The sequence below is a fragment of the Vulpes vulpes genome, chromosome 7 (assembly GCF_048418805.1).
Source record: "Vulpes vulpes isolate BD-2025 chromosome 7, VulVul3, whole genome shotgun sequence".
NCBI classification, from domain to species: domain Eukaryota; kingdom Metazoa; phylum Chordata; class Mammalia; order Carnivora; family Canidae; genus Vulpes; species Vulpes vulpes.
This window is the reverse complement of record NC_132786.1, coordinates 32,718,302-32,735,210: the sequence shown is the minus strand read 5'-3', so window position 1 is coordinate 32,735,210 and position 16,909 is coordinate 32,718,302. Positions and strand designations below refer to the sequence as shown.

Genomic DNA, 16,909 nt, shown 5'->3' with positions numbered 1-16,909 from the left:
TTCACTTAAAAAGCTAAAACACAGGGAACCTCTAAGTTAGAGTGCTTATGAACTTCCTGCCTGTGACCTTAACCTCATCCTGCAGATCCTCTTCTATGTCCTCCACACATGAAAAAAATCCTGACTCTTACCTTTCATCCCTAATAACAGCCTGGCTTTAATCTCTTCTTCTTCTCATTAAAGAACACTAGCCACAACCTTTTCCTTCCCACCAGAGGCTCCTACTTCTAACTTTTCACCTTTAATCAAGGCATTCTTCTTTTAAAAAAGAGCCTTCATGTGGCCATTGAGCAGAAGGAGGGCCCCATGTCATGAATGATCCCAAGTGGCCTCCCCCTCCATTATGCCCATTGCTTCTTGACGGGTCACTGGTGCTAAGTAAAATGTTATAACACTCAGGGTGCCTTTATTCAACAGCCTACCCCCTGGTGATGGTTTCCAGATGGGAAGAAATTTTTAAAAGTCTGTGGTCCTCAACACATCATTACGTCCTTTCAGTGCTTCCAAAAATCTGTAGTCCCCAGCACACTGATAATCTCTCTCCATGTTGACATCTAGCAACAGGAATGTCAGAGAAACTAAGGAATACAGATAAGGAAGCTTCACGAAGAACCTCCTATTTAAAAAGAAAACCTAGTAGTATTCATGTACCCTGGAATTATTTGTTTCCTCTGCACAACGTGTACCTTTCAATCTAATACCCATTCCCTCTCTCTCTCACACAAACACACACACACGTACACAAGCACATGCATACAAGCACATGCACAACACTCAAACCAGTAACAGTGCGGCAGATGCTACTTTTTTCCTGTCCTAATTTCTTCTGAGGGGTTATGATTATTGGTAATTTCCCAGATCAGGCTTCTCACCCAGTGCCTAAGGAAATCGTTTCTGTCATACTAATCTCTGACTCAAGCTCAATCCCATAATACCTTAGAAAGGGTATCAGTACAATGAAAAATTAGCTAGTTTTCAGATATTTCAAATTCCTATTTCTCAACTCCATATCCCACCAAAAAAATAAAAGTCTTTGGCCTGAAATTCACATTTGTTAGGATCAGAAGTATCAGTAACTGACTTGATTGTTCAGTTCCTAGTCCACTGAACAAAGAAAACTATATCCCAAACTCCGTGGAAAATATTTTTCATTTAGGTCAACCTCTCTGTTTAGTATGTCACTTGATATGTAGAAAGTGTTAGGTGGTATGGGAAAGAACACCTAAAAAATATAGCCTCATGCTGAAAAGATTGGCTATGAGGTTTATTCTGAGATGTGTACCTTGCCCCAAGCCCCAGGCTCTTCTACCCAGGGCACAAACTCTAGCCCTTATTAGAGGTACCTGCTGCTTCAGGTAATGCCTCATTTGTCCTCACATTGTAGGAAATCCCAAATGCAATATCCATAAAATATAAAGGAATTTAAATGAGGATCTGTCTGGGGAATGGGCGAGGAAGAGGGAAACTATCTTTTTTATCTTTCTCCTTGATCTCCTGTCTGGTAACCATTTAAATTCTTAGATGCCTACATGTATGTTTTGATAGAAAATGCTGTTCAGAAAGCTGTCAGTTTATAGTCATCAGAAATAAAGCAAAGCTTAACAGAGAGATGCTTAAATGTGCCTTCAGATGTGGGTTTATCTGAAAGGAACACCATCCTATTCTTGCTTTCACCTGGTCTGGGACCACTCTGACCTTGTTTCTCACTTCTAAGCAAAAGGTTGGAAAAAATGTCTCTTTTGAGATTTTAAATTGTAAACATTGAAAACAGAGGCCATGGATTTGATGGACTCCATCTGTAAAGCAGCATTTAAAGGCAAACAGAACACTCTATTCACAGCTGATTTGGTTTACATTAGCACACAGTTTATATATTCTCCTATGTAGATTGAAATAAGATTATACTGAATACAGTGATATCCTGAATTTTAATATGTCTCCTTTTTAAAATACCACTTACAGATTTTTTAAAAATCAAGCCCACAAACTACACTATTAAAGTTTGTAATATTACAATGATTTCTTATTCAAAGAATCAAGAGACAGAAACCAGAGGGGTGTTGGAAGATCTAATTCCCTATATGTCTTAAAACATACAGGCCTTTGACCACCTAACTGTCTTTTCTTCCACTGAACATCAACCAAACCCACCTACAGACATAAAGGTGTGGAAGGTTGTCTGGGCATAGGGTTTCAAGTGTTTTATTCTTTCTTCCTGTTTCTTCCCTCCCAAGGAGCCTTTCCCCATTCTGGTAGTGCAGTGCCCAGTTTTAGGGCTGAAAGTCTTTGATCTTAGGAAACCCTCAGTCTGAGCACAGAGTGGCAGCCATTCCCCTCCCTTCAAAAGGCTTCCCACACGTAACCAAGAGGACATGATGCTTTAGAGATAACCAGCCTGTTGTTAACATGTGGAATATCCCATGAGATTTCATGGCAAGTTTTCTTGCATTTTACCTGGTGGTAAAGGAGTCTCAGCAATGATATCTGGTCAGGGCACAAAGCCTGGTGCACACTTTCCCTTTCTCATGGAGAAGGAAGTGATCACAGAGATCCTTCTAATGGGTAAGGTGGACTGTGCTTTTCTCCTTCCTGAGATTCTTACATGGTTTCTTGATCCTGAAAACCTCTCAGACCTCACAGGAATCCTTTTCCATTTGTTCATACACAAGTTCCCAGGGGAATGGACTATAAAAAATTATCCATATTTTTAAACCTTAAGTTTTCCTCCCAGCAAAAATAATGCCTTGTTATGAATATGTGGCAACCAGGTAAAATTCCCAAAAATGAAATCATAATGTGGCCTTAAAGACTCATATTCTGAAATTTGACTATAGCACACATTTAGTATGTAAGGGTGTGTGTGAATGTATGCAAGACAGAAAGAGAAAGAGACAAGCACAGGATAAAGTGGGAAGCTCTGATTATGCAATTTGCTCTCACATTCACAGATTTTAGGTGATTGCCTTCTTCCCAGAACACAAAAAGTGGTAGACAGAATTGACAATCAATTAGTATTTTCAGATTAAGTATAAGCTGAATAATCCCATCATTATATATGAAGTCATTAGAGAGAGGGCAGTTGTAGCCTGCAAGATACAAAATCTTTAGCAGCACCATCATGGAACAGAGGATTTTCCCCTCCATTTTCGGTGGGAATTTGATCACTACCTTCAAGATACAGTTTCACTGGATTTTTCCAAAAACTGAACAAAGAAGGGCAATGAAACTCCTGGACACACTGACACATGCCTCCCCCTCCTTTTCAACACTTGGTCAAGGGACTTGTCTTTTCTATGCTAAGACTTTGAAACTTGTTATTTTTAGTTAACTCAGGTCTTGAGCAAAAAAATATATTGTTCTACATCCAGGCCAGAAACCTCTGTCCTAAGAATTTATAAGCCACCTATGGAGTTTTAAAAAGGCTTCAAATAGAATAGTTACATGCCAGAGTTTCCAAAAATGAGGACTGCAAAAGAGAGGGGAAAAAAGGAACTGTCTATTGCTTTTAAGCTTTATAATAGATATTGTGAATAGTGGAGAATCTCATCCATTGGTAGATCATCTTCAAGAATAATCTGAGTCAAGTTCGTAAACTGAAGGAAATAGTGTCAGCAAACTTATACTCTTGGATACTGTGCTTCCTGACCTGACACTAAAACCCACCCCACCTTAACAGAAGGTTTCCTACATGGTTTGAGCCTCTCTTTCATCAGACGCCACCATTGGAAACTAAAAGCACATGGTCCTTCGCTTACATTTTCCTTTAAGTACTAAGATTCATACAGGATAAGTTGCTATGGACAAGGAAGAGTCATTGCTAAAGTACTCTTTAGCAGAGTTCCAGAAATCAGTGAGAAAAGAGTCTGCCTTCCTTAGTGGGGACACATTTGAGCTTGTGCTCACAAGATCACAAGACAGTTGGCTTCATGCACATGAAAGTGGCACAGAGAAAGGCAGTCATCAACAAAGAAAGCTGGAACCTTCATTCACATGCTGCTCTGCACATCTGCAAGTGGACTGGCTACAAAAGCTATTCTCACCCAGCACACTAGGCCTGTCAGCCTCTAAATATGGCAATCAGAGACCTGATTCTGAGGACATTTCAGGGTTTTATGCCTCTTGGATGCTCCCAGATGGAAGTATCGTATTTTGCTCGGGCAAGGAGAAGCCAATCTTGTGGCTAGTGAACTCCCCCACCCTCATCCCAAGCATGTCCTTCTGAGGGCCTTCTCAGTTAACTCCTACCATATTTCTTGTCAGCCTCTCTTACACAGAAAGACCCCTCACTCAAGAAAGAGGCTTCTGCCTGTGGCTGGGATATAGCTTTTCTTTTTTTTTTTTTGCCTTGAATGATACGGATGGTGTTCTATGGCTCCTTTTTCCTCCAATAGCATCAGCCTTTATGTTTGAATCCTCATTTCCTAGTTAATAAGACTGCTAGTGCTGCACATTCCCATAGATGATTTATTATTCTCTTTAGGAAGGTATATTTCTGCAAGAATCATGTCATTTGCAAGGCATATGGCAGAAGGGAGCTATAGTTAAGGGATGGTGAAATAAGTTGCATCAGGTTTTGCTTGGCAAGGACACCAGATGGATGCCTTTATGATGAAGTGGGGCTCCTCCAGCCTTTTCTTTTATGCAGGTCTCCAACAGGTGTTTCCTCTAAGGCATATCTGTTTTCCATAACATCAGAATGAAGAAAGACATTGTCTGTGACAGCTTGTGTACATAGATCATGCTTTTATTATGATAGAAAAGTGTACAGTGATTGATTTGGTATTCCAAGTCAAGCTAAAATGTGCTTGGGAGAAGATTGTTTTCCATTTGCCAAAAGGGCATTTAATTTCCAGACCAAGAGTCTTCATACGTTATGAGGATGAGGAAGGGGCAAAAGAAGGAGAAGGAGAGGAAAAGTGAAAAGTCTGAAGAAAGTGACCAGAAGAAAAGTAGTAGCAGTTGTCATGTAGACTTGGGTGCTGAGGGCAGAGAGCAGGAAGCTTCCTCTCTGAAGGTAACTTGGGTGTATTAAATCAACATCTAAGAGATGGTGTCTAGGGAGCTACACATGGAGGAAAAAATGGGTTCTATGAATGAGTAACATAGCCAGTTCTCCAGATCCTGATAAAAATAAAAAACAGACTTGGGTCTCAGGTGTGTTCCCTGGTGAGTTTATTTAACCAGGTTGGCATAAAGCCATCCCCACGGTCCTATGTAGTACCATTAAGAGAGCCTCTGTGGCTCTTAGAATTTGGGGGTAGGAGCTCATGAGTTAAGGATATTTAAACCACCAAAAGGCATGTTAATTTGAAAGAATAACGTAACCCATTTTGGTCAAACTGACCTTAAGGCTTACATTACAACATCTTCTGGCCAGGTAAATGACTAGAATCCACCACGGTTACAGAGAGGTCTTCAATGGGGAGGAAGATGAAGGGCTGTACTTCAGCATTAGCCAATCTCATTAGCAATAAGCTCTTAACTTTCCAAACCCTTCTCCCATGTCAGCTTCTCTGGGTCCTCTCTCTATCCCATTACTTTAAGTCTGATACTTCTAAGCTAACAATCTGAAATTCCTTTGTCTGAAAAATTATGACTTAAGATAGCAATTTAGAAACTGACTTGGTTTAAAAAGATCAAAATTGCTTGATACTATATTAGAGTCTGAGTCTTTGGGCCAGGTGTTGAATAACAAGCGGTATTAATTAAAAGATATATAAAATTTAAAAAAATCACCCTGCAGCACAGAGCACAATATGTTGTATTTTTCCCAGAATGTATAGCAAAATTTCACAAGAGAGTGCTGTCAGAATGTTCTGATCAGCAGGGCTGAACCTACAGAGTGATACTGTATAGAATGTTTCAAGAGATAGTAACAGATATTTTTAAGTGAGTAAATGAATGAGTAAATTGGTAAACTTGTGTGGTGAAGTAAATGTGTGAAATACTGCATTATACAAACTTTAAAGGATTTCTTTTTTGTAAGACTTTCCTGAACCTTTCAAACACTGAAGTGCAGTGTGAATCTCAAAGAGGGGACATCTTTCTCAAACTTCATTTGACTGCAGAAAGCATTTCCTCACGACTTCTACAGTTACTAATATTCCATGTGTTATGTTTGTTTTAGAGTAGGCAATTTCTTTCAGAATAGGATGGATTTATGCTGTAGTAACAACCATGAAATCTCAGTGGCTTAGCACAACAAAGGTGTATTTCTTTTTCATATTACATGTCTGACACAGGTCAATGAGACCAGGGCACTCTGTGACACGAAGGCACTCATGTTCTTAGGCTGGTCATCACTACAGAAGGTCAAGAGAGTGTTTGAAGAATCACACAGGAGCTTGTCCCTTCATCAGCTATCCCTTCTCACATTTCATTGGTCAGAACTAGTCTTGGGCCCCATCTGACCTGCCCATTTGCCAAAGAAGGAAAGGAAAATTGGATCCTCTGAGCATCAATATTCTCAAACTTAGCATTCTATTCAAATGCCAGCTTTACCATTTGTTAGCTCTTTGACTTTTACCCACAAAATAAGGAGTGGTCTTTAAAGTCTGGCAGAGACCGAAATGGTCATTAAGTATTTCAGTTGCTTCCCATGTTCCTCAACCCCATAGATTAAGAGGACCCATGTGACTAGATCTGGCCAATGAAATATGAGCAAAAATGATGTGTGTCACTTTTGGCCATGACAGTTAAAAGCCCAGGCTTTGCTCTTTCCTTGCTTTAATGACTAAGGAGGATGTGTGTTCTAGGTGTGTGACTCTAAGATGGTACAGACTCTGCACTCCTAAGGCTCTGTTCATCTGACGAAAATATGTAGTGTGAGTGAGAGAACCTGTGTTCTGTTCAGCCCCTGGAATTTTGAGGTTGTTTCAATAGAGTAAGCTTTAATTCTCCCGACCCAAATAGGTTCAGACTATAAACTTTCTGCACTTCTAGAAGGGTTTCTTCTCTTCTCTATCTTGCAAATTTGCATTCCTTCAGATGTGATGGGATTTTTTCCAAAGATCATCTAATCCTTTGGGTGATTGAATATGCTTTGAATATAGTATGTGACAAGCATTGTGCCCAATCTCAGTGTTCAGGTCGAGGGCTTTACCAAGACCTAACCCAAGATTATAGTAAAGTCAAATGCAGGCCAGTGATAGAAATTGCAAAGAATACAAAATGCATGTAATAAGTAAGAATGTTACAACAGGGACTCATACAAAAAGATATGGAAATGAGAGGGGTGGAAAACAACCCAAGGAGAGAGATACATTCACCACTCAATCTCACAGACTTTTAAATTCTATATTCAGGGGCCCAAAACACCTTTGTGATTTCTCCCAAGCAATAGTAGCATTGCCAAAGTAGCAAAATTAAAAACAAAAATAAAAAAAAAAACAAAAATAAATACATTGAAGGCACATATAATGTAAGGTAAAAGGAGAGATTGATAGGTCTGTTAAATGCTCACACAAGCACATGTACATGTGCAGGTGCACACACACACACACACACACAAAGTGTTCAGTATATCTTCAATTGTGATACATTCTGGACATTCAGCTCTTGGTGTCCCTCAGACATGAATCTTTATTCTGTAGGCCCAAGGTTATTCTCCTTGTGTTATTCTGAGCTTTGAGCTCAAGGTTCTAAGTTTGACATCTTGGTTTTGTTATACAAATGCCACAAATGTTCTCAACTAACTCTCCATTCTCCCTACTTAGGGTTTTTCTGTATGAAACAGAACAAGATTCTGACCAGCTTGATAGCAGCGGCATGTTTCACTGGTGCAGAGCAACCCCTTTGGACAATGTGATTCTGGTAGGTGATGTTGCACCAAATCTCAAATGAAATAAAGCTATAGCTATGGTAAATAACATCCTTACACTAGTTATAAGCATCTGCCATTTCTCTTTGTAAACTGTGAGTTTCAAAGGAAAAACACATTTCCTCACCAGCCATATGAATGGTATGCAGGGTAACAGATGTGGCATTTGACAAAGATTATGTAGATAATATGCTGAGATTTGAAACAAGTAGATCAGATTGTTCAACTACTTCTCCCCCCCACCTTAACAGTTTAGCTGAGTCAGTTATTTAGAATAATGTTCTCTTGACACTTTGCCGTTTTTCTAGTAAACCTAATTAATTTAAATGCACTAGGGAAGCCATTTACAAGAACTCTGAAACCTTTCCTCTCTCTCTCTCTCTTTTTTTTTTTTTGAGTAAATAAACATTTTCCTAATTATTGGTTTTGTTTGGATTTTCTATAGTGGTTTCTCTTAAAGTTGGTTATATTTATACTTAACACATTAGTCAAGAATGTGTCTCCTAGATGCACCACATGGATGAATCCTAATAAATATTAGGAGAATCCTGCTTCTGTCTCTGTTATCTCAAGGAAATGAACTAACTCAATTTCCTGAAATGCCAGCAACTAAGATGTAAAAATTCTGTATCCTCATCCAGACTCTGATACCTGTTTCTGGGTCCCCATCTATTCTCATTTTCCAGAGTTAGCAACTCAAGCATAATCTCAGGATTTACCTTGCAAACAGTAGTTGGTAATATAATAAAAGTGATAATTTGTTGTATGAACCCTACATAATTTTTTCAACTATAACTAATTGATAATAATGTCTTTTCTTGCTTTCCAAAAGTAATTCAGCTCACTTTTTCTGCTAAACACGCACATACACACACACACTCACTCACTCTTTGTGGCTTGGTACCTGTGTCCTGACAATATATAAGTTTTTATAAAAACATGATCAATCATTTGATCAGAAGCATAAAATTGTCAGAGCTATCATAATAACTAGAAAACTACTAGGGTTGCTGCTGAAATTCACCATTTTAGCAATTATGTCTTCTTCTAAGCAAAATAAACTCCATTGAGCAGGAAGCTAAACATTTCAGTGGGAGGGAAGTCGTTAGAAAGGTTGAGAAGTTGGTTGCAGATGGAGGCATCCAAAAGACCAAGAAATAGACATAGCAGATGTTTTATTATACCATATTTCTTAAACACACAGACAGGTTACTATGATAGATATCTCCTTTATGATACTTGATATGGAATATAGTTCAGAACACCAAGTGAGTCTTTTGATAAGTTTAGAAGGGCTTTTAGTTTAAGAAATTCTAAGGCTTTTGAAAGTTGTGACCCTAGAGGAGAAATGTCCATATTGTGGAATTCAGAGAGGCTTTGAATTTGGTTTAGTTTGCAGAAGGGTCAAGTGAAAGTGGTCGATTTAAGTTACTTTGAACAAATAGTGCATCCTCCCCTTCCTCCAAAAGCCTCCATCTTTCTCAATTGGGAGACAGTTTTGTGCCACACTTTCTTGGAGAAATTGCCTCTCTAGCTGTGCCCATTAATGCACTTTGCCATGTATCTTGTTTCTAATTGTTTAGTTCTACTCAGAAGAGCAATCGTTGGACTTCAGGCATGTTACATTAAATACCGTTAGAGGCTTCATTATTCAAGTTAAAACTAATCGGATTAGCTAGAGACAATTATTTAATAGATTTGGTTACGATTCACATCACTCTTTAGGAAGGCTCTTCAGACAAGTAGCTTTATTTCCCCTCACAGGGCAATTCCCTTTGAAAAGAGAGTATTTCCTAGTATATGCTAATTTGACAAACTAATTTTGGAGAAGTCAGATGTTACTTATTTATCTTATTAGATTTTATCACCCCCTGTTTCACAGAAGCTTGTCATTTAACCCAGCTAAAGATGGGCATAAGAGAGGATGATACATCCATTTGAAGTATTCTGAGTCTTCATACACCGAGGAATGTAGAACACACTTATACATGAGGTGCTTTTAAATGCATTTAACTTGTTCTCTACCAGCTTCCAAGAGTTCCTCCTCTGAAACTCTAGGAATTCAATAAGATTCAGAGTTGGTTAATAGGTATTGAACAACAGCTAATGAGTTGAACACTGTACTTTCAATATATTATTTCATTTCCACCACAGAATTAACTTTTATTTTTTAAACCATTTAAACTTAAAGAAACTGAGTGTCACAGAGTAAGCTAGCTTGTTCACAGTCATACAACACAATCCAGAATCAGGTCTTCCTCCAGATCCAGTGCTTTTTCTAGCCCATCCCAGAGCCACCCCAGAAGACACTGACTCATTCCCTTGAAAAAATCAGACCAAGGCTTGAAATGAGTTTCCTATAGTATTATCACCTCTTTTTTTAAAAAAGATTTTATTTATTAATTCATGAGAGACACACAGAGAGAAGCAGAGACATAAGCAGAGAGAGAAGCAGGCTCCATGCAGGGAACCTGATGTGGGACTCGATCCCAGGACTCCAGGATCACACTCTGGGCCAAAGGAAGGTGCTAAACCACTGAGCCACCCAGGCATCCCATCACCTCTTTTTTTAAGTTACATTCATCATTCTTAAGAGTCTCTGTGAATGTGGGGGAAAGCTAAACTAAATATTTTTCATGTATATGATTATTTTCAACTTGGAGATATAGAGGAAATGTTAATAGTCGGTGATGCTGATAGCAGTACACAACATGTTTGAATGTTTGGGTTCAAATGGAATTTTTGTGACCCTTTCATTTCTTTTCTGTACTTTGTATAACAAACTTCCTCAACTCTGGAAAGCATCTATTGAATGAGTTTCGTATGTCAGTTTGAACAATATGAAATTGCCAATATTCAACCATTTGGGGCCAATAAAAAGAAAACTTCATATGTTCCAAACTAATAGATATCTTCATATGTTTGAAAATCCACCAAAAACTACAACATATTGTACAACTTAATGTGATTTTCAGGGCTCACTAGAAGACATAAATTTAGCAATGGAATTTGTAATGTTTAATTTTTCATTGAATCTTAACTATAGCACATACAAGGTCAAAACCACATGATAAAATAAAAGATGTGCTCCCCATTTGGTTGTATGGTTTCACACCTTGAGAAATGATATTGATCTGAGTTTTAATTGATGCACTCCAGGCTGATAAAAGACTTTAAAAAGTGGAATAAGGAGGAACTCCACTGAAGGATAAAAAGTACAATTGCCCTGTGGTAGATAAATTCCACTTTATGAGCAGTTTGCAGAATTTCCTTATCCTTATGAAAGTCCTCCTATCGATGTACCTGGAAAAGAGTTGGGATGAGGGGAAGGATGAGTCCTGTTTGAGACACTCTCAGCTTGTTTCTAAAACTGACCAGATTCTGCATGTTTATGCTTAGAAACGAATGGACAAGTCAAAACATGAGTTTCGGAACCACGTCATAGCATGCATCTTTGGAGATGCCCATTCAACACTGATAGGGCTTCGGAATTTTGTAATGCCCTTGAGAGCTAGCAGCTATATGCGGCAGGAGCTGAAGGATATTGTGTTCATTGGGTCCCTTGAATACCTGAAGAGAGAATGGCTATTTCTCCGAAATTTTCCCCAAATATACATTCTATCTGTAAGTATCACATACGAGATAGTGATTATTTATTATGATGATAAAACTAATGGCACTAGCATTAATAATAATAAAACAGTGGCTTGTAGCTATATAGTGCTTACTAGTATCAAAAACGTTTCTATGCATTTTATATGTATTAACTTTAACTCATTTAATCCTCACAAGAATCTGATGGGGTAGATTTTAAAGGTGTTGACCTTTGGACATGGAGAGAGTAGGTAACCTGTCCAAATGACATGAAGATAAGTAGCAGAACTAATATCTAAACCTAGCCATTGCAGGTCCTGCGTTCATGCCCAGGAGCTTATACATTTTATGTTTATAATCATATTTTATGGTCTTTATATAAATAAATATATAAATAAGAGTTTCTCCACCTTTCTGAGTCTTATTCTGACTTAATGTCTGTAGTTAAACTAGCAAGCCTTTGTGCTCTATCTTGTCTTTTCTGAAAATACATTATTTATGGAAAACATAATGTCACATGGTCCTCGATAGATGTATAAGAAGGAGGAATTAGGTTTCCACTTCTGAGAAATGGATCCATTATGAATATGTGGCATTTTGGTTGTAATTGTATTTGCTCTGAACCTTTATAAGCCCGTGTGCCATTGTGTGCCACTCTTTCCCTGTATTAAAAAAAAAAGTATGTGCAGTATGAAATGCCCCCAAAGCATGTAATTTCTTTCATGAAATAATGGCTGCAATATGTAACATAGTTCAAATTTCAAAAATGGTTCTCTGAAGGAACAAATTTCATTTGCTTTTTAAAAAGCCATCATAAAGTACTCTGCACTAGACCCTTACTTTAGACCATAGAAAGGAAGCTGGGAAAAGGAGCAGAAATCTCTAGATCAGGCTAGTGTTAGGAATTACCAGTATTCAAGTCTAAACTACCTGAAGGCAGGACCAGATCTAATCCTATTTTTCCACCAAATTGGAAAAGAAGAAACCACCACTATGTTAGCTAATTCAGAGTATAGGAAAGACCAGCTGCAAGCGAAATTGTGAGGATGCAAAATTTGTACAACTTGATCCATTTGTCAAAGTTAGATCCATAACTTCCTCATCCTCTGAATGTTTTTTATTACCCCTACTATTATCCCTATTTTGCTTCCTCCACTTAAATCATCTGAATGGATGTACGCTTCTCCCTCTTTACCCTCCTTTGGCTCATCCAGACTTGCTGTTAGGAAAGAGTCTATGAAATTTACCCACAGTAAGATATTAATGATTAATGATCAATGATCAGTGAAGCTAAGTATGTTCAGATATCAGGTACTTAGTCTTAAAACCAAGTCAGTGGGGGCTGGAGAGGCTTTGACTCAAAAATCCCTCCATCTGAGGAGTCCCTCCTCTACTGGGTTTTCTCTCATTAGGGATCAGCACTCTTTCCTGAAGACCTCCATGCAGCCAACATAGAGGAATGTTCCATGTGTGCTGTTTTATCCTCCTCATCCAAGGCATCAAGCAACCCAGCTTTGGTAGACACAGAGACCATCATGGCTACCCTCAACATTGGATCATTGAGGATTAGCTGCTCTTCCCAGACACATGAAGAATCACGTAAGAACAATTCCCTGATAGGAGGAGGCTAGAGAGAATGGAATAAGGAAAGAGAATTAACTCCTCTCTGAAGTACTCTGATCATGAGGAGAAGGAAAATTGGGTCAGATATCCTTGAAGGCCCCTCCCAACTCTGAGAATTCTGTAATAGAAGTAACAGACAGTTAAGTCCTTGGGAATCCTAAGTCAAATGAAAGCTATTTCTACCTTCTAAGTGGAATGCATGTAACACTGTTTACCCATCTTAAGAAAAATCACTGAATTTTAAGGATGTTTTTGTTATTGATTAATTATTAGTTAAGAGAGAAATTGGCATATTATTATAATTAATAATATTTAGTAGTAGTACTATCAGTCTTCATTAGATCTTAGAGATGTCCCATTACTATTCATAGTTTTATGTTTGAGAGAATGAGGTATAATTCTCTTTTATTCCGTTACAATTTTTCAAATTATGAATTTTAGATTATTTCTAAATTCTCTTCCAACTTCTATATTCTAAAAATGTCATATTGAAGCTTCAGATTGGAAAGAGATTATGAGAAGCAGGAGCTACTTAGGATGGGAATCAAGTCTTTTCCTCCTTTGTAGTCCTCTTAGTGCCTAGGGCAGTTATGGTCACTTAGATGTTTACCACATACTTAATGAATTGAAGCAAATGAGTCAGTACCTGGACTTCCCATACATTTCACCATATCCAAGTTCATTTCATTATACCAAGTGTTTGAAGTAAATTCCCATACATTTGAAGAGTTCCCATATATTTCACCATATCCAAGTATTTGAGGTAAATGATCAATAAAAACTGTAGTTTCCTTTCTCCCCCAAATAGGGAAAGGCTTATCTATTAATCTGTTTCTAAAATTGACTACTAGACACCCAACCTAACATGAAAGTACTATTACTGAAGAATTTTCTGTATCTAAAACAGATTTTCAAGTCAAAAAATAAAAGTAGATCATGGTTGGGGTCCCCTTGACCCAGCCATTTCCCTCAAGGATGTTAATTCTTGTATCAGTATCAAGAACTCAGTCTTCTGGCCATGCATCTGCTAAGCACAGCTATTCTACTGTGCATGGAACTTGGAGCAGTCAGACATTACAGGCATGGGAAGGCTTTTGTGATTATGGTTGTGGATAAAAATGTTCAGAATCAAATTAGGAAACTAAAAGAATGCTCTCTGACTCCTAGAGCACTATTGCTAGGTGGAAAAATAGAAGATTCTTATGCCAAAGGACTAAATGAATAATCTAACCTAATCTTTGGTAGGTGAACTGAACCGCCTATTTGAGACACCCTCACTAAGCATTAAAAGCTGACTCGGCATTCAGAGTTTCAGGATGTTTTGCAAAGCAGACTAGTAACCAAGCACTTTATGAATATCAAAGTATTCCAGACTAAGGAGGTGTAAGCCATATCACTGCTAAGCAAATCTAAAAATGCTGTTGTATTGTGCACATAAATCTTCAGCTTTGCAATTAGAATCACTCAAATTTACACAAGATCTGTGTGTGGTACATGTGAGAGTAATTGTGTGTGTGTGTGTGTGTGTGTGTGTGTGTGTACACCATATTTACAACTCTCTTTGATTAGACAGGAAGTATTCACTTCATAGGCAATATCATCAATATACAAGTGAAATAAGTCAATCGGAAAAGGACAATCACCATATGGCTTCACTCATATGTGGAATATAAGAAATAGTGAAGGGTGGGACACCTAGGTGGCTCAGTGGTTGAGCGTCTGCCTTCAGTTCAGGGCATGATCCCGGGGTCCAGGATCAAATCCCACACCAAGTTCCCTGCAAGGAACCTGCTTCTCCCTCTTCCTATGCCTCTGCCTCTTCTCTCTGTGTCTCTCATGAATAGATAAATAAAATCTTAAAAACAAAAGAAATAGTGAAAGGGATAATAAGGAAAAGGAGGGGAACTGAGTAAGAAAAATTAGAGAGGGAGACAAACCATGAGAGATTCCTAACTCTGGGAAACAAAGTGTTGCAGAAGGGGAGGTGGGTGGGAGGATGGGGTAACTGGGTGACAGGCACTGAGGAGGGCACTTGATGGGATAAGCACTGGATATTATACTATATGTTGGCAAATTGAATTTAAATAAAAATGTAATAAAAAAATTCTATATGATACATAGCACCAGGCATTGTACTAGTAACAAGTAGCTGTTCAATAATTACATGTTATTATTTAAAAAAATGAAAATGCCCATGTAACCTAAGTCTGTGATGAACTGACACTGACTGACCATCTAGTTAATCATCTGGGTGACTTGTCCTTCCTATTATAAGTCTCACATATTATATAGGCTAGAAAGATAGAAACCTGTGAATATAATTCTGATTTTCTTTATATCTAGTGATTTTCATCCTTTCACTTATTCATTAATTCAACAAAATGATATTGATTTTGTATGATGCACCATGTACTCTGTTACAGGCTGGAAGGTTGCCCTCAAAGGAGAAAGACGAATTGGTAGAAGGAGGTAAAGGAGAGGGGGAGAAAGGTTTTGAAAGGAGGCAGAAGAAAATGAAGGACTATCAAAGTATTTCAATCATTATGAAGTATGAGTAGGTGCCTTCCCCAAAGATAAAAGGGAAAGTTTAAAGAAAAATGTATTGTGCAGGTTTGGTACCATTTCTTTTATGGATGTCATCATACCCATTTGTGTAACCAGGAAATGTAGATCCAGTCAAGCTCTACTGTGCCACCTAATGAAGGTCATTGCGTCTACTTATCTGGTGCCATAGCCTCAGTAAAGTTACAAGATGAGCATTTATGAAGAGCAAAGTATCATTACTCAGGAATTTTATCAATCACTCTGGCATTATAGGAATCTACCTGGAGTTTATATAGAGAAATTCCAAATCCTCAGAGAGGCCTGTTTGGTTCTCTTAACCATTCTTCCCATTTCATGTTAATACTGCTCTTGCACCATCCTTAAAATGTGGAAATGGGAATACACATATCCAAGAATTGTCAGTATAAAGGACTGGGAAATTCTCCTAGGAGCCAGAGAACATCTTGCATTCTGGGCACCGACATCAGACTAGCCAATGGGCAGTTTACTTTCCCTTCCCCTAGGACACTGGTTATCAACCAGGGGCAGTTTTGCCCCCAGAGGCCATCTGACAAAGTCTGGAGACAGTTTTGGTTGTCACAACTTGAGGGCATACTATTGACAGCTAATGAGTAGAGGCCAGAGATGCTGGTAGATGTCCTACAATGCACAGGACAGTCCCACAGGTTTAAAACAAACAAACAAACAAACAAAGAAACAAACAAACAAACAAACAAACAAACCTTTTGACCAAAAATGTCAATAGTATCAAGATCAGAAACATTGCCCTAGAATATCTGGTAAGACTTTTGTGGGATCAGTGGGCTTTCCCACATTTCACAGTCATGATAAACTTACATACAAAGGCCATCATGGACCACCAAGGCATCAAGGGATGTTAGGGGTTGGAGACAGCAGAGTGAGGACTCTCTGAAAGATCAGTAAGAATGCCATCCCTCTGGACATTTCCATGGGAAACTTTAGGGTTTCCAGTGACGCTCTAATTGCTGCCCTGTCGCATCACAAGGAGAACAGGTTGGCAAACCTAGGTACTGAACTAAATAATCTGTGGCATAATCTAAACATATAACGGTAATTAAGTCTGACAACTTAATATGCTACTGAAATTTAAATGTACGGTAGTAATCTACAATTAAGCAATCTTTTGTAATAGCACCCTGCCAGACTGAAATATTTCAGGTATAATACTGTGTACTATTAGGCAGCAAAAATATTGACACTAGTAAAATATACCCAGGCTATGATCTGACATATATTCAAATTAACTATTGCTCTACAATACAAGATAGAATTAAGGCAGAAATTCCA

At 38.2% G+C, this 16,909-nt stretch overlaps 1 protein-coding gene across 1 annotated transcript in view; it reads left to right on the top strand.

Moving 5' to 3' along the window:
• KCNU1 (potassium calcium-activated channel subfamily U member 1) overlaps positions 1–16,909 on the top strand; it is a 141,506-nt gene that overhangs the window by 106,609 nt on the left and 17,988 nt on the right. The window contains 3 exon segments of the mRNA XM_072762693.1: positions 7,625–7,812; positions 11,219–11,443; positions 12,826–13,012. Of these exon segments, the coding sequence (XP_072618794.1) occupies positions 7,625–7,812; positions 11,219–11,443; positions 12,826–13,012 (600 nt within the window).